Raw genomic sequence first — 18,891 nt, 5'->3', positions numbered from 1 at the left:
CTTGTTTTACACCGAATTAACCATACTACCCCCTTAAGCAAATCAAGCCGCGAAGTACCCATGCATATGAATCGTCGCATTTAGCTCGCTGGGATTAAAAAATAAAAAGAAATGTTATAAGTAGTATAACAAAACTGAAAAAAGCTTATAAGAAGTTGTTTAGCTAAGGCACAATGTAAGGATTTAAAAGCAAAATTAATTAAACAAAACTTCATATAAAATGCTTAATAATTAAATAAATATAATTGTTAAAAGTGTAAAATGATTTTTTGGTTTTTCTGGTAAATAGCAGCAGCATTTCCAATCAAATCTGACAGTTTTAAAAATCCTTTATCGGGAGTCAAGCAGTTTATGAATGCAAATTTCAATACAGAAGCGCTCGCTTCACTGCTTCGTCCTCAAGAATTGTGCTACGAATTGTAGAAATTTTCGTATCGCCATCTTTTTTTAATAACAATTTGGATATTTCATCAACGGTTCGTTGCTGTTGTTATTAGAGTCAGTTTTAATGCAGGTTGGCATCCTTGATATTAAAAATGAAGTTTAGTTTTTCCTCCGCGAAGGCAGGCACCTTGTCGTGGTGCGGGGGCTTAGTCGAATCATTAATCAGACCTTATCAGTGGATGGTAGTGTAGTCGTTTAAGTACATTCCAGTACTGAACGATTACATTCCATTCCTTTGGTTCGGGCTGCCTTTTTGAACGATGACCAAGTTCTGCCAACCCCCTAATCCAGGGTGTAATGCGACACCGTGCCCATTGGATGGTTTGCAGCCAGGGGGTTTACCAGACCGGCTGTATTTTAACGGCGCCTTCCTAACACCGGGCCGCCTTAGGGAGTAACTGTGGCCTTGCTGCGGCATGGGGCGCTGTCGTGGTGGACCGTTTGAATTCCCCATTATATAACTTAGACCACTGCGCTTGCCTCGTCGAGCAGGTGGTCGTACGAACAAGATGAATTCAACTTACTTAAATAATACTTATAATAAACCAAACGAGAGGGCTTTGGCCGACCTGTTGGGTCAGCTGGTGAGGGGTAGAAACCCGTCACCTACTGGCTTTAACAGGGGGGGAGGAGGTAGTAGTGGAGTTAGTGGTGGTGGTGGTGGTGGACCCATGAACAACTATAGTAGTTCATCTATGGGGCCGAGTAGTGGAAGTGGCGGTTGGGGCGGAAATGCTCCGAATGATTGGAACCAAGGAGGCGGTGGAGGTGGTTTCGGAAGTGGGGGTGGTTTTGGTAGTGGGGGTGGTGGTGGTGGCAACATGATGCCATTGATGCAACGTAACGTGGGTATGAACATGAATAGTGGTAGTGGGGGCGGCGGCGGCTTTGGTGGCATGTCGCAGGGTGGTGGCATGAACGATAACTATGGTGGCATGTCGCAGAATAGAGGTGGGAACGATGACTTTGGTGGGATGCAACAGGGCAATAACTACATGGGTATGTCGCGAGGCAACCAAGGTGGTTTTAGTGGCATGCCATCAAACAGTGGCGGTTTTAGTGGGGGTGGTTTTCCACAAAGTAATTTTGGGGATGATGGTTTTGGAGGTGGCGCGCCACCACCATCTCGGTCTCGAGGCCAGTGGGTTAGTGGAGCCGCGAATCGTAGTAATCGCAATGCGGCGCCGGCTCAAGTGCGCGGCAATAATCGCCCGTCGAATTCAGCGCCAGGCAGACGAAGCTTAAATGGTACAAAAGCACCACTATCATCGAGAAGTAGTCGCAGCGGTGGTGCTTCTGCTTCAAGTAACGCTTCAAGGCCTGTGCAGGCACAAAAACGTAGTGCGCCGCCAATTTCTTCCCCACCAACAAAAGCCAAGATAAGTGCAAATAATGTTAAACCAACATCCGTTCAAGGAAATAAGACGGCCACATCTGCTGCAGAACCTAGAAGGGTGCTGACATCAACTGGTGGGCGTTGGTATCAACATTTCTTGGCGAAGGGTATTAAACCAGAAGAAGCCCGTAAGAAAGCTTTTGAGAATAATAACAAGCCATTCCCCTCAGGAGCTGAAGGGGCAGCAAAGAAGAGTGTAAAAAAAGCGAAACCTCCACCCGCTGATACGTACATACGCCTTGCAATCTTCGCAAAAGGTTTTCCCGAAAATATGTTGGATCCCGAAGATCTATCGTCTATCGAAGAACTGATCGTCGATGAAGTTTCCAACAGTAGCACTGAATCGAAATTACAATTTGAAAGAGTACTGAGAAAACCGGGCATGCTTATGATAGATTGCTTAAGTCAGCATACTGCTGATTGGCTGAAAGATATCATCCCCAAATTGACCAACTGGGAAAACCCTGAATTGGCAGTTTGTAATGAAGAAGACATTCCAGATGCGTATGTAATGACTATCTCGTTGCCAAGAAGCGTTGGCCAAGAATATGATCAGACCTTGGCACTAATTCAGTCACAAAATGACGATTTGGTCACCGATTCGTGGGAATGGGTGCATGAGCGAGAGGATGGTGATAGACTAATTGTTACCATCCGTATTGATAAGGACTCACATGCAGCAATTAAAGAGAAAAAGTGGAAGATATTTTACAAATTTGGTTTGGTAGATGTAAATTTTGCCCGCTATATGCGGTATGCCCTTAGTAAACGCTTACACGGAGAGGCGGAAGGCGAGAACACTAAAGGCAAAGAAGATAAACCAGAAGCTGAGGATGGCGAGCGAGAAAAAACGGCTGAAACAACGGAGGAGAATCCACCTTCACCACCGCCCGCACCTGTAATCAGCAAATAAAAATTGTAAGTGTAAAAAAAATATATTTTTGTTATTGCGCTTGCATTGTTGTGTTTACTTGTATTGATTAAACGCGTTTTTCAACCCTTTACAGGCATGCGGTATTTGCATTATTCTTACTTGAATACATATTTAGCGATGATTATTTTCCTCAACAATTGACCATCTCAACTATATTATGAATAACACCGTGCTTGGCAATGCTGCGATCTGTAAGTAAATATTTTGCTCATATTACAATAGTTTTGATATTTATATATATTCGCTCCTTGCAAATGAAACGGAATATCGTAGAATTTTACCCCTAGACGGTCTTATTGCCTCTAGTACAGTTGGTAACAAGCTTTGTTGCTAATCATTTATGGCAATATTAACATATTTTGTGCGAGTACATTTCGCGGCGGAATCGTATCGGGCGCAGAAATTTGGTGCGCAAATTTAGTTATTCAGTTAACCCTTTGGGGCGAGTGTCGGCATATAGCCGCCCAAATTAGTTCCTGGCTGCAAGGCTCGGGATTCTGCCGTTCTGAGTGATAAGATACGCGTAGATATAGTAAAAGAGCCAAGTTTTCATTCGAAGACATAAGGGGCCATTAGCGATGAAGTCTTATCATCCTTTAAATGTAAGCTTGCGATAGTAGGGTCAGAACGGATTTCAGTTCTTCGAATCAGTCTCTCAGAGTCACTGCCAAAGGAACCAAGCTTTTTATATATTTTATCCTACGCACGAAGGCTAAGCGATCTAGAGATGATACCTTAGATAGTAACAGTTCTGACAAATATTACTTTGAATCTGATAAGACGGAAGATGGCGGCATTACTACTTCGTCAAGTGGATGTGAAATCCGTGCAATAAGGAATCCACTCAGGCATTTCAATATTAGCAGTGATAGCAGTTTGTTTACAATTATTTTGTGATTTTATGAAAAATGTTTCTTGTGTTAAATAAAGCTTTAATTTCTATAACGTTCAACGTATTCATTTTCTTTACTGCGCACTCGAATACCGCTCGTCCTCTGCGACGCTCGCCGAAAACTGTTTAATTTTTTAACCTAAACTTTATGTACTTTATATTGAAATATAATATATTGTCGGGAATATTTAAAATGATTTGTTTTTCTGCATATTTTAAATAAAAGCATGTATATTCCCAACTGCCACATACATTCGGTCAAAAATGTGTTTATTTTCCATTAATCTCATTGTTATTTGACTGCATCATTTTGGCTGTGAGTCACTGCAGTTTGAATTTAGATCGTAAACTTTCCAATGTGGTCTGGAAACTGTTTTTCTTCACATGCATATTATAAGTATTTTTCGAATATGTCGGGTAGGCCCTTACAGCTGAATTTTTTTTATTCCCAATCCCAGGGATATGAGGGATTGAGGGATAATATGTATTCGTTAACCAACCCCGCGAGTGCAATATAAACATTTTTCGTATTTTTTTATGTTTTTATGCACTATGTTTTATATAACAATGTCACTTTTGTAGAACGATCTACCTTTTGCCTCAAAAAAGGCTTCAGTTTCAGCGATAACCTCTTCAATTGAGTGAAATTTCTTAGTGAGCATTTGTTGTGGTCTGTGAGCAGCCAGTAGTAGCTGTTGGGAGCCAAATCTGGCGAAAATGGTGGATGTGAGAGCAATACAAAATTCAATTTATGTAATATTGCCATTGTTTAACTGACTTGTGGCACGGTGTATTGTTTTGATGAAACTAATTTTTTTCTTTCCCATATGTGGACGTTTCTTTGTAATTGCGGCCTTCAATAACGCTATATACAATAATATTCACGGTTGATGGCATTTCGCTTCTTAAGATAGTCGATGAATATTACACCACCACGCACATCCTGAAATACCGAGGCCATAACGTTTCCAGCCCATTGATGTGTTTTCGTGCGTTTTGGACGAGATTCACCAGTTGCTGTCCACTCAGATGACCATCGTTTTGATTCCTGAATAAACTGATGGATGGATGTTTCATCCATTGTCACATATCAATGCAAAAATTCAGGTCTATTATGTTCAAACATGGACAAACACTGCTCAGAATCATCAATATGTCTTTGTTTTTGGTCAACATTGAGCAAACGCGGCACCCACTTTGAACAGAGCCTTCTCATAGTTAAATGCTTATGCAATATAAACTCAACACGTTCTTTTAATATCTCTACGTTGTCAGCTAACTCACACAACTTAACTTTTCGGTCATTCAAGACGATTTTGTGGATTTTTTTTTATATGTTTTCTGGTGTTTGTTCCCCCCTAATTTGCACCTCCACTGCGTTGTGCATCATTGGTGTCTGTACGACCACATTTGATGTCAGCAAACCATGGTTTTATTGTTGTTTCTAATGGAGCGGAGTAGGCGGCTGCTGTAGCCGAATGGGTTGGTGCGAGACTACCATGCGGAATTCACAGAGAGAACATAGTTTCGAATCTCGGTGAAAAACCAAAATTAAGAAAAACATTTTTCTAACAGCGGTCTCCCCTCGGCAGGCAATGGCAAACCTCCGAGTGTATTTCTGCCATGAAAAAGCTCCTCATAAAAATATCTGCTGTTCGGAGTCGGCTTGAAACTGTAGGTCCCTCCATTTGTGGAACAACATCAAGACGCACACCACAAATAGGAGGAGGAGCTCGGCCAAACATCCAAAAAGGGATGTTTATAATGGAGCGGAGTCCCCATAACACTTGCCATTTGCTTCGCTTGAACGGTATTTTTTCCCTATCAAGAAGCAGTGTAAAATTAAAACACGAAATTCTTTTTGATCCATTTATTTGAAAATAACAAAAGTAACGTCGCTCTTAGCTCAATAACTCACGAACTAATGAATAGACTATCATGAAATTTTAATAATTGTCTTAAGGTTAGTACTAAATGAAAAAGAGGTGAATGCAATAATACGAATGCCATCTTTGAGTTAAGCGCGCGACTTTTCAGTTCATGTGTTATTAAATACAGTAAGTTTCGTAAATTGGCATATACTGTACATACATAACTCGGTTTTTTTTGTATCACCTCGAACGCGACTACTTGCTAAATGAAAAAATAAAAACGGCAGTAACTGTGCCCTTCGAGGCAGAAGAACTCCTACAAATTGAATCTTTAAAATAACAATAATAATCTTTAAATAATAATCGCTAAAATAACAAGAACAAAAAATATTCCGATTCGTTCCTAAAACGCAGTATTATAGTTGTAGTGCTGGTCTGAAGAAAGCAAAATTATATTGCGTTGCAAGAAATCGAAGCTAATAGGTCTTGTTCATGTAAAAATTATCCAGGAACTTAATATCCAAGAATTCTCTCAAAGAGAAAAATATCAAAAAAGTACATGAACGCAAAACCAGTAACAACTTACAAGTTTTACGAAGAGCTGATTAAATTGTTGCCAGCAAAATTCACAAAAATTCAAATTTTTTTTTACTTGAGCTACTTCGTATTAAATTAAAAAGATAAAGCAAATAAAATGCATAACAACGAGCACTTTCGAAATCACATGATGCCATTTTGTCGACAATAATTTGTTCCATTTCATCATCGCTGTTAGATGAATAACATTCCATCAGCAATTGCAATTCGCAAATTTAAATTCGTGTTTATTTTTTACTTTGCGATCAGCTGTTTTTCTCACTTGCAAATTCTTACAAGTAAAAATTTATCCAGTAAAAACTTGGAACTTCCCCTCAAAATGAAATGTCATTTTGTTCTCTCACTTTCCCCTACTTTGCAAGTTTTTTGGGTCCATGAACAACAAAACGTGATAATTTGTAACAATTATTTCAAACTATTTGCTTCATAAACAGGCCTAATAATACGTAAGAGTCAATAATCCAGACGAACTAAGATATTCCGTTTATATGTAAATAAGACTGGCATTTTCACAATTCTATAGAAGTAAAATGCCTTATCATTAAACGATTTACTAACTTATACTTTAATATTCATTCTACAGTTGGTCATCTATAGTCGTTGACAGCAGACATACACACTAACTATGCCAATCCTATAAAAACCAATATATTTCTCCGAAGTCATTGGCAAAAAACATCAGTCATCTATGGAATTCTAAACGTGCACGAAAAACAGGGAAATCACACAATGCATGAGCGGAATGACGCGATGAATTGAGCGGTGTGCAGTTTTCATATTGTTGACAATTGTTTTGGAAATGATCATACAAGTAATTATTTTCTAATTTATTCAAATCTTTAAATAATTCATGTACAAGTGTAAGTTTTGTTGTGCAAAGCTAATCGTCATACATCAACACATGATGAATTTCACAACGTTGTATACCGTTAGCAACAATAAAGTATGTCTTACTAGAAGGCGATATGATTGAATTCTTTTGTAATAGTTTTTCTTTTTTACGGAATCCAATTGGAGTTAACTCAGTTTAATAAATGTTAGCAGTTGAGATTTCTTAGGAACTGTCGTGAACATAAATGTGTCTGTAGAACGTAATTGGGATAATAACTTGTAATAGCAAAAAGAAATTTGTTGTAACTAAATAGAATAATTTAAAGTGAGTTTCTAGCGACTACTAATTCAAAATTATGCCAAAGTAGCAGAAGTAGTATACAAATTAAGTTGCAAAATTATTAATGCCTTGTATTGTGAGAAAAACTGAACCGAAGATAAAAGTATTGAATGTTTGGCAGTATTGTATTGTTTTATAAAAATATAAATGTACAATTGCATCCGGGTGCTTTGGGTCTCAGGATACAGGGGTATAACTGGGAACGAAGTGGCGCATGCATTGGCCAAGCGGTTTCGGCCTCGTTATTAATAGGACCCACGCTCTTCTTCGCTATTGGACAACACACCATCAAGGAAGAGCTTAGAAGCGAAGAGCTATGGTTAAGAGACGTAAGGTGGCACCAAATTATGGGGTTACACTAGGCGAAGTCCTTACTGGGTGTATAATAAAACAAATGTACCGGGACAATCCATCTACACAGACTTGAGATACCATTCACACATTTTTCACGAATGTGATACCTTAGCGAGTAGTAGTAGACATCTCGGGCGGATACGCTCAGCCCAACCCAGCTCGGTTTATTACGAGAGGTGGGTTTGGTTGAGCTACTGTGGTGAGGAGGGAGCAGTGACCTTAAGTTAGAAGTGTAAGTCTAAAAAAACTATAAAGAAGTTTACTTTGCCTCTTTCAAACCGCTTTTTAAGCGATCCTGAGGTAAAGGTTAGCTTAGGTTAAACTGGTTGACTTACAGTCACGCATAGACCGATTCGGTCCATTGCGATACCAGTTAGTTATGTGAGAAATAGAATAGTAATAATTTTTCCTCCGCGAAGGCAGGCACCTTGTCGTGGTGCGGGGGCTTAGTCGAATCATTAATCAGACCTTATCAGTGGATGGTAGTGTAGTCGTTTAAGTACATTCCAGTACTGAGCGATTGCATTCCATTCCTTTGGTTCGGGCTGCTTTTGAACGATGACCAAGTTCTGCCAACCCCCTAATCCAGGGTGTAATGCGACACCGTGCCCATTGGATGGTTTGCAGCCAGGGGGTTTACCAGACCGGCTGTATTTTAACGGCGCCTTCCTAACACCGGGCCGCCTTAGGGAGTAACTGTGGCCTTGCTGCGGCATGGGGCGCTGTCGTGGTGGACCGTTTGAATTCCCCATTATATTACTTAGACCACTGCGCTTGCCTCGTCGAGCAGGTGGTCGTACGAACAAGATGAAAACAACTAAATATTCAAATTACAATTCAAATCAACAAGTTTTAACGGAGTTATTGGGTCAATTGATGAGAGCTGGCAACTCGTCAAATGGCTATAGTGGAGGTATGAGTAGACAGAGGAGTAGCGTTAGTAGGCGTGCAGCTGCCAGAATTAGACGCCGACAAGGAGCTCGTTCACAGGGCAGTGAAGCAGTGCGGAGGACAGGGGCTAGTGGTAGCACGGCATCACAACAAGCTAAAAAAAGTGGTGCTGCTACTGCTGCAAGTTCAACTGCAGCAAAAGCCACAGCCCAAAAGCGAAGTGCCGCAGAAAGCAGTGCTGAACCTGAAAAGAAAAAAACTGCTTCAGATGAAACTGCGCCAGGTGGGGATTCCAATCAGAACAAAACTTCTGAAGCAGATCCTTACTTAAAAGGGCTTTGTGAGCCTGGAGTGCGATGGTATTTGCGTTATTTGAAAGAAGGGCTTGACCCTAAAGCTGCTTGCAAAAAAGCTTGGGAACATAGAACCGAACCTTCTGAGTATGAACCACAGTGGGGAAAAGAATTTCTTGTCAAAGAAGTTGAAGAAGAGCCCACAAGTAGACAGCGAACCAGAAGGAAAGGAGTTAAAAAGCCTGAAATCAATGAAGATTATCGCATTGCAGTACATCCAAAAGACTTCCCAGATCAAATGCTCGATCTGGGCTTTGTAATATTCCTCGAAGAGGCAATCACAGCAGAAATAGCAAAATGTACAGACGTAAAACCGCAATTTGTTTATGCTCATCTGCGTCCAGGTGCGTTGCTTCTCGATTGTGTGAATGAAGAAACTGTCAATTGGCTGAAAGATATAGTCACCAAATTGTCGAATTGGGAAGGCCCTGAATTGACAACAAGCCAAGAACGCGTGATTCCAGACGCATACGTCATGACAGTTGCATTACCGAGGAGCATTGGCCAAGAATTCGAACGTACATTGGCCTTGATTTCGGCACAAAATGAAGATTTAAATACAGAGGTATGGAAATTGGTGAATGAACGTGAAGAAAACGAAAAACAAGTGATTACGATTCTTGTGGATAAAGATTCTTTCAATACAATGAAAAGAAACGATTGGAAGCTATACTACAGATTCGAGAAAGTTAGCGTGCATTTCCATCGCTATTTACGATATAACAAGCCTGTGTTATGGATAACTAATCCCAGTTGTCATAAACAAAATCAGGTTAAACCACCTGGTCCCGCTAATGCAGTATAAATTAAAAAGGTGAGTCCAACCAATTGTTTATGTTTATTCCACTAGTAAATTGCCAATTTAAATAAATACACACATTAAGACATTAAACGATTCTGGATATTAACAAACATTTTTTTTTTTTTTTCAGTACAATAAATCTCCTTGTCATTCGGCGAATTGGTCTGTAGAAATACAGGCGACGGAGTAGGCGACTTCCAAGTGAGGTGAGTAGTTCGAACTAGTAAATTTAAGCGCTAATTTAGAAGCAGTAGTTAGACTACCTTGAAAGAGTATGAAGCATATATTCCAACTACTAGGTAGTAAAAATTGAACTTGAAAAACTTAACCAATCGGGACATTTATCGTAAAACTTGTTTATTTTTATTCTAAATCGAATTCAATAGCCCGAAGAAGAGTAAAATGAAGGTTTATAAGCACCATTTTGTTTCTTTTCATTATTCACACGCGCAGCAATAACAGAAGGCATATGAAATTTAATGCATAGTTAAAAGATTTCAGGGTAGAAAAATGAACTCACAGATTTAATTCGAGTAGTTGATGAGTGCGAACTTGCAGATTACAAGGGATAGCTTGGCTAATACTTCGGTAGTCAACTGTTTTACTTTTCACTTTTGTTCTTCAGCCGTGTAATTTTCGCTTACCTAAATCAAATTCAATTAAAATGAAATAATTTAAATTAATACAAATAATTTGCTCGATTTTAGAGAAGTTTCCTCTAATTGCTGGCACATATGTATGTATGTGTACTCAGATAAGTTTGTGACAAGAAATAATTTTGTTGACATGTTTCAGTTTATTGTTGTATAAGATAATTGTTATTTTAGCAAAATTTTCTTAGACACCATTACAAACATGGATACGTATACATGTCTGTATGTATATGCTACATATCGTTCAACGTGTTTGTTTTAGTTAGTGTAGTTGTTCGCAAATATCCCAAGTGCTAATTAATTAAAGTTTATACATAGCAGCATACATGAATGCAAGCAATAAATCTGTATGATTCTGCATCATTTTATTCTCATATTCATATACGAGTACATAAATAAAAATGTTGCATAACTCGATTTCTTCAATTCTTCATTTTTTATTTAGTGTCTTATTAATTTTGTTAACAATAAAAGTAGGTTGGCTGGCGGCTTATACATCCCTGAAAGCTGCTTACCAATGTCGAATCTTTTCTCCGGCTTTACAGTTTTATGCTGCTTCCGAATGAAAACTATTTCTTATTGTAAGTATTTTTCATGTCGGAAATACAATCGTAAGTTTGCTGTTGGCTGTTAAAAGGTGGTCGCTGTTAGAAACGTAACTGTTTATTCTTATGACACAGTGCGCATAAGACCGGTACGTCAGGTATATTCAGCTAAAGTGGCCGCAAGCTTCCTGGCCCAGCCCTGGGTGAATGCAGGTATATTCTTTAGCATAAGTTAATGTTCAAGCTTTGTCCGGTTTAGTAGCACATACTATGCATGTATGTATGTAGATATATACAGAGAAATGAAAGATACATAGCAACCCACTCAAATAGAACCAGATTTTCAAATTCAATTTTAGCCTTTTCACATAACAGCAAAGTAAAATAAAATAAAAAGGTGAATTATTATGAGAGAACTGAAAATTCCATTTTAATCTTGCCAGCATATCCAAACATACATACTTACTTTCTAATATTGATATATGAAACATATTTTCACTTATTAAGCTAAAGTTAATAATATAAAGTTAGTCTCTTAGTTAGTTTGCCATCTAAAAGGAGGTATTCTACATAACCTCAAGTCTAGCTATGATATTTAAAATTTGTTTCTTATATAATATTCTTCGACCCAAGGCAAGACTATTAAAGGTGGTATCGATAAATCAGCTGATTTGTTTTTTTCTTTCGCCGTGTCTATGTGGCTGTTAGCACAGAATGCAACAAGACGAAAATAAAACATAAAAAACATGGTTGTTGGTCTAGTGCCACCACCTTTAATGAATGCACATTGCTTCGATCCATATATTTTTGTATCTTGATTTCCTTGAAATGGATGACAATTTTTGCCATTTGCAACTGGAAGACAGTTTTTATGAAAATTGCTTCTATCAATTTGCTATGTTTTATTTTGGAAAATCAAATATAACTAACAAATAGCTACAGGTTATTATGTAATATTATAAGCTCGATTTAAATAGAAATAAGATAAAGAATTATTTGTAACAATTATTCATTATAATACATTACATTATTTTAAATCAAGTACTTTCTTAAGTTCTTTAATATAACGTACAACCATCAACTCTTATCCCTAAAACTTATAGCCAAAAGATGAACACAATTCACTTGTTTAGTTTTGTTCGTTCCTCAATTCCAGAAAAAACAAAACAGTTTGTTTGCCTTTGGTTTTGACTTCAATGTGAGAATAAATGTTGCTGCTCTCATTCGAAAATGTTGAGTGCTAAGTAATTATTAACTAATTTTTAGAGGACATTCTATATATGAGGTTTATAAAAACGTTTTACTTTACGTTGATAAATGTTACAATTAGTTGGAAAAAATCTCATTACGAATTCCGCGGGTAAAAATAATAATTAATATGTTTTTGGTTGGCACTTGTTAGCTAGCACTAGGGTGTTGGATGCATTGAGCTTCTACACATTTTTTCCCACATTTTACCTTTTACCCAAAAACTATTTATCGCTTTTCGATTTTTTAATAGCAACTTTATGTTTTGTTTTCTTCTCTTCCGCAGTTCGAAGCTGTCGTTTATAGTTCAACAACGTCGACGTCACTTGTTCCGGCAGCTTAGGTATATGATCGCCTCTCGGATGATAGCCATCAGCATCAGCCACATATGTCATCGTAATGGGAATACCCTCTAGCGAAATGTACTGCACCACGCCGCTATGTCCGTATTCATTACCCGCTGCTTTTGTAGTGATGCCGTTGGATGTTTGGAACTCGTAATGAAAGTCGCCATGTGTATTGGACGCCCGGTTAGTGTAGTAAATGGTGCGTGCATCACGATCAATTGGCCGAATGACCGCTTGTGCGGACTGCAGTTGTGCAAGGAAACAGCAAAAGAATGTGCACACGAGGAGATATATTAGCTATACATTAGTTGGGAGAGGAGGAAAACAACAGTTTATATTCGTAAAATATAAGAAATAGCCAGTAATGTTTGTGGTAAAATAAGAACAAACCGTTGATTGGAATTCTGATCCAACGTTGAATCGAATTTTACGTGTCATCTGCATTGTAAACCACATTCCCATTTGATTAAATTTAGCGTCTAATGACACAGTAGAATGGAATCGCCGCAAGTCCAGTTAGCAGATCGCTTATTTATTCGGCGCTGCTCACACACGCACACAAGCGTTTTTCGATAGCTCTTATAGAACGCCACTTATAATCTGCATGAATCGCACCCGTAACGAAATGAAGCACGATTCTGGTGCCGGGGAAGCTTTTATAGATGCGTCGCAGGTATGCAAATTAATTCGGCAAACAATTTTTTTTTGCCCACCACGACGACGTTAATTATTTTATTAGCAAGAAGCGGTATGGTATATTTTTCTGCAAGTTGTTTATGTCCACTCAAGCATTTGATGTGACGTGACATCTGTGTTTGTGAAACATACAACAAATGAAAGAGAAGTGAACCAGTAAGAGCGACACTTCAAAGAAATCGCTGTCAATCTGGCTTAGCGCGTTTGCGGAATGTGTGTCATAGTGCGGAATTGTGAGTGTGACAAACTGAACGGCAATGCTTAATTGAATGCTTCTGGACTGAATGATGGAGTTCCCAATAGACCGCTACATGAGATCATAAAATTTCATAGATTCAAATTCGCCAATTTCTATATATTTAAAAAACATATTTGTAAGTTTGTCATGCAATTGTCCTGAGGAGCGATAATATGAACATCAGTATCAAATAAATAAAATCTTCATTTGTATACCGATCTATGGATGGTAACCACTTAATTATTATTGTTTTGATTTTGGTTTAACCCTTTCGGTACATCTTTTTATTGCGCCATCCAAAAAATCCAAATTTTTGTCTGAGTATTTATTTTAGGACCAATAACAATACAAATAATTTTTTTTTGTTTTTTTTTTTTTTTGTTAAGTGATTTTTTTTTAATGTTGCCATATGGCAACAAATGTTGTGTATTCGTTTCAATCGCAAATAAACTTCTTCTGCAATCTAATGCAAGTTAACACCTTACGAGAAATTTGTTGCCATATGGCAACAAGCTAAGTTTTAAAAATTAGCACAGCTTTTAAACCTGCTAGCAAAAAAATATTTATATGCCAAATGACAGATTGAACATTTTTCTATATACTTTATTCAAAAATTGTTGAAAACATTTGCCCAAAATGCCTCAAAAATCTAAAAATGCAAAATACAAATTTCAGTGTGAAGTGCTATATGCCAGAAGGCTTTGTTTAAAAATGTTGTATTACCGATATATAAACTTCAATTTTTGAAAATATGTAACAGAAAAGTTGATATTTTTTACAAGAGAGTGTTGACGGCCTTTTAAAGTTTACTGTTGCCATATGGCAACAATATCGCGAAAGGGTTAAGGGAGTGGTGTGGTGGGCATGCGTAAGTGAAGAGCTGGGCCGCTTAAGGTGATATTAATTCTATATTGTTTATAAGTTATGGATCTGCAAAAACAAAATCTAGTTAATATTTGAGTAAAACCTATTCTCTCGCCCTTTTTCGACTTTCAAGTTCGCGGGTATAGGTATCTGAACAGCTGAGCGGCGTTAGTGCATTGAATTTGTTCAGGCTTTTAGGCGCGTTTTGGTGTTACTTATTGGTTAAATGCGTAAATATAAGTATAAGTATGTATGTAAGTACATTTCTTGTAATAGTTTGGGGAAAAAGAAATACATTATTTTTGCGTAAATTTGTTGGCCCTTTAATGGTCGCTCTTTAGTTTTTGGGCTATGCTACGACTAGTAACATGTCGGCTAACTTTGATTATTTCTGCGATTTTTATTGACATTTTCCTTAACATCAAAAATGCCTGAGTGGAATCGACGAAACTCAAGTTGCATGTAATAAGCTGTTACAGTATCGGCACCATAAGCACCATTCACAATTTCAGCGGCCTGACGTGCAATTTCGCCTTTATCAAAGGAAAACTGTAAAATGTACCGGATTTTCTCTTTGATGACTTTCATTGTTAACACCCTGTAACTCACAACAGATTGGATTGTGTGCACTCCAAGCCACTTTTATTGTTATTCAAAACTTTAAATGCGTTTTTCTCGGAACTGTGTTTTCAAAGTCGGTTGTCAAATGTTCTCGAAAGCTACTCAACCGATCTTGATGAAATTGTACACAGTTGTTTGAAATACAATTTACTCGTGCTTGAACGAAGGATTTTGTTTTTTTTTTCAATTACAACTATTTAAAAAAAACAAAATGTCAAGCCAATTTGACCGGAATTTTCATTTTTTTGCAAAAATGTCTGCCAAAATTCCAATTTTTACTTTTTTTCTTTCCTTCGTTCAAGCACGAGTTTATGGTCTTAACTAAAGAACTTATTTTTGTTTTTCCATTTTTGATGAGCCTGTCAGGAGTTATGCTGACAACGCGGACGCACATTTTTTTCGAGGGGTCACCGTAAATGACGTCACAATGGAGGAGTTTTAATTTTTTTTTTTTTTGAAAATTTCAGAAATTATTCTTTAAATATGTATCTATAAGACAGAAAAAAGTTGGAATTAAATAAATAATTTTTTACATAGAAAATAAAATATTGAAAATAGGCATTTTTTTACCCGACGAAACCCATGTAACCACTTAAGTTGTTTATGTGGTATTAAAAAAGTGTTTTTAATAAGTTTAAGAAACATAACCCCCGTTTTTGTACTGGCACAGGGTATCACACAACACAGCATTTTCTAGGAACCTGTCTACCGTGTTATAGGAGGGTTACCTGTAACCTATTTTAGGATTTGAGCATATCAGGCAAATTGGCATTAAGGGGTTAGAGGTAGTCAGAATTTTCAAAAACTGGATCTTTTTTTTTATTTTCTCTAAGTATAACATCTTAAAAATATTGTGTGAAAATTTGAAGATGATCCGACAAACACTTTTCGAGTTATTCAACAATTAACAAAGGGCTTTCGGGCGATCCGTAGCGTTTGATTGTATTGAATTGCCGTTCTAAAATTTCAAATTTTTGGTATTTAAAATGGTAAATGTTAGCTAATCAACTGAGTATCAGCAACAGTCCATCAAAAAAGTAACAGGATTGCAATATTACTGTGTGTGGCGAACACACCCTTACTCACATGTAGATATGTATGTTATATATAAATCAAGTATCTACGTGCGTACATATCTTAAGTTGCATTGAAATCTTACGGCAAGCATTTATGGTTCCTGCTTGTGCAAATACTTTATTAGAGGAAAAAATGTCAAGAGATGGATGTCACGGACGAAGATTGGAGTCAAACGATAATACATACATAAGTACGAGTACATGCATGTACGTGCATTTGTAAATAATTAGCGAAAATTTGCACTAGTACAGACGGATTGAGTATCGCCGAAATAGTAAAAAATTTAAAGTAGAAGAGTTAAGAAATTAATAATTTTTTTTTGAACGTGGCTTTATTAGGAACCTGATTTGAACTAATGCGTTAACCCTTGAACTCCCTTTGCTTTCATGCAGTACAGGCGATATGCAAAAGCAGCTCAAAGGAAAAAGCTTGCAATTTTTTGCATGCTTTGGGAATATACAGAGAATAAAAAAATTAAAAATCAAAATAAATAGCAAACAAAATATTTTTGCTATTGCTTGCTATTAAGGCTGTCCCCGATTTGTTTAGCAGAATGTTTAGGGCGGCTGGCCATTTTTGAATCTGCTTAAAGGAGGCAGCTCCTCCAGCACTTACAAATTTTCCATTTTTTGTTTGATTTAAATATTCATTTACAATCTAAAGAACATCCTTTCAATGTTTTAAGCTAATAGAAAGTCTAAAATGCCTCTCTAAAGTCAGTGAAGTGATTAGCGTCGGACGAAAGAAGAGTAAGGCGAAAACTTTAATCGCGTTACTTTTTTCCGCGTTGTCGAGTATAACTCAAAAAGTAATGAAGATATCAACTTACAATTTTACAGGAAATTCTTTAACATATTGGCCTTTGCATGTACCTCAAATTTTATATAATAATATTTTTTTTCACTTCTAATTTTTATTTTTTGTCGTTAAAAATAGGTGAGTGCAAGGCGGAATGACTTATTTTAAGGGATTAGGGCTCGTTAGAATTTTCGAAATATTGGATTTCTTTGCATTTACTTAAAGTATAATAACTTTAAAATATTGTGTGAAAATTTGAAGTGAGTCCGACAAATGCTTTTCGAATTATTTAACAATTAGCAAAGGGCGCTCAGGCGCTCGGGCACCCCGGAATCGATGGCAAAACTTTAAAAGCGTTTTTCTCAAAACTATGTTTTTTGAACTGGTGATCACTGTAACTTAAAAACCGCTTGGTAGATTTCAATAAAATTTATACTGCTTTTGGAAAACATAAAAAATTCGTGTCTAATCGAAGGATTTTTTTTTTCAAAAATTTCAATTTTTTTTAACAATTAATCGTCGTTTTTTTTCTCGAAAATCTGAAAAATATTTCTTAAGCAACCATATTGTTAATTTTGAAAACAAAAAGTTTCGATCAGACAGAAGATTATTTATTCTTAAACTAATTTCTCTAGGCTGATTGATTTTAGATAAATCTCCAAGGACTTGTGATGATCGCCGCAAGAGAATTCTGGAGAAACAGGCTCCACACAAACAGTGATAACTTTTAAAGTCAAGTCGAAACATGATGTAGTAATGCTATGCTTTTATTATTGTAAAATAAAGCAATTGATTAGCAAAACAAATTATTGAGAACCATAATTTTTTCGAGCCTCTGACTACCCCTAACCCTTTAATGACAAATATGTGCCTGGTTGATTTCAGTTGATTGGCTGTACATTCCATGGCGCAAATTAACGGAGTTTGAGTAGTTGTAGGGTCGCCATTTTGTTCTTTTTTTTTTGTTTAAAAAAAAAAAATTTGTGTATTCACTTAAGCATGAATATTAATATTTCATTTATCTTAAGATATTAAATACAGTTTTTCGTAAAAAATTATTGAAAAACTCGTTGTCTGGAAGAGCTGCCCCTTTAAGAGAAAGCTCTAGTTTTGCCCTCCCTTAGTGCTTATTAGAGCGAAAGATGTCCTGTATGCATGTCAAGTCCAGCTGTTCGAGAAAAGTGATATTACGAGTAGTAACGTTCAACGGGCTTCACCTTTTGTTGCTGTTGTTGTAGCAGCAATACCTTTTCTTCGTCTCTGTAGCTACGGCAACAGTGGTTGTTATTGTAGCAGTTTACTAGCAGTAGTCGTATCGGATACCCGATTAAGCAGATTAGTGGCATACCTTTCATCTTAGACATGTGGTGAAATTTGTATAGCTACCGAATAACTGATTTCCATAGCTCATCTGCCTGCACTTTTAATGAAAGTTTGGAACGTCTACTGAAAGAGGGTTTAATAGAAGCTACAAAGCCTTAGAAATATACATAGAAGTCAGCCCGTGCGAGAAGCATGAAAGCTTCATGTTGCTGTATTTTATATTTTGCTCTATGTTGGCTTTAACCACCGCGTACGTCTGGTGCATTATTTGCAATTTATGCTAACATTAAGGAGGAGCTCGGCCAAACACCCAATAAAGACTGTAAGTGCTAGATATTCGAACAAGGGCACTTCAGAATGGTATTAGTTACGCACCAGCCCACTCGGCTTCGTCGGCCACAATTGCGATTACAGTTGGATAATTAGTTTTAATACAGTCTACTCTCTGCTAACGGACCCCTCTCTTAAGCGGACACCTCCCACGAGGGGGCACTTTATTCACTACATACCACAAATCCTTATGAATATTTTTAAATTTTTTCTCCTGAGTGGACAACCCACCCATTATACGACAACCCTCCCATAGCATATTATTGTATTATTATTATTATATGCAATTTTCACCAGGTTTGGAGGATCGAACGATGATATCAAAAGCTGTGACGGCATTTGGCTCTCCGTAAGCAATTTGGAACGCATCACACATTTCACGGCGCACAAAACTGCGAATTTTTAACTCCAACGTAAAGTCGATTTTACTTTATGTTTGTGAAACG

General features: G+C 37.2%; 3 protein-coding genes across 3 annotated transcripts; 2 read left to right on the top strand and 1 right to left on the bottom strand.

Annotated features, from left to right (window-relative positions):
* Positions 1-560: 560 nt before the first annotated feature.
* LOC128860361 (uncharacterized) lies at positions 561-7,108 on the top strand. The gene is made up of 3 exons (XM_054097844.1): positions 561-2,758; positions 2,848-2,965; positions 6,718-7,108. Exon 1 carries the CDS (start codon positions 954-956, stop codon positions 2,751-2,753), a length of 1,800 nt encoding a protein of 599 aa, XP_053953819.1. The 5' UTR covers positions 561-953; the 3' UTR covers positions 2,754-2,758; positions 2,848-2,965; positions 6,718-7,108.
* A 944-nt stretch (positions 7,109-8,052) lies between these two features.
* LOC128860362 (uncharacterized) lies at positions 8,053-13,672 on the top strand. Its single transcript, XM_054097846.1, has 3 exons — positions 8,053-9,717; positions 9,836-9,911; positions 12,438-13,672. The coding sequence occupies exon 1, from the start codon at positions 8,374-8,376 to the stop codon at positions 9,706-9,708; it is 1,335 nt and encodes a 444-aa protein (XP_053953821.1). The 5' UTR covers positions 8,053-8,373; the 3' UTR covers positions 9,709-9,717; positions 9,836-9,911; positions 12,438-13,672.
* On the bottom strand, positions 12,361-18,147 carry LOC128861098 (pupal cuticle protein Edg-78E-like). The gene is made up of 2 exons (XM_054098993.1): positions 18,010-18,147; positions 12,361-12,795 (listed from the first exon to the last, which is right to left on the bottom strand). Exons 1-2 carry the CDS (start codon positions 18,145-18,147, stop codon positions 12,376-12,378), a joined length of 558 nt encoding a protein of 185 aa, XP_053954968.1. The 3' UTR covers positions 12,361-12,375.
* Between the last annotated feature and the right edge of the window lie 744 nt (positions 18,148-18,891).

Source organism: Anastrepha ludens, chromosome 4, assembly GCF_028408465.1.
Source record: "Anastrepha ludens isolate Willacy chromosome 4, idAnaLude1.1, whole genome shotgun sequence".
In the NCBI taxonomy this organism is placed as follows: Eukaryota; Metazoa; Arthropoda; class Insecta; order Diptera; family Tephritidae; genus Anastrepha; species Anastrepha ludens.
The sequence above is the reverse complement of the archived record's forward strand: the minus strand, read 5'-3'. Positions and strand labels throughout refer to the sequence as shown.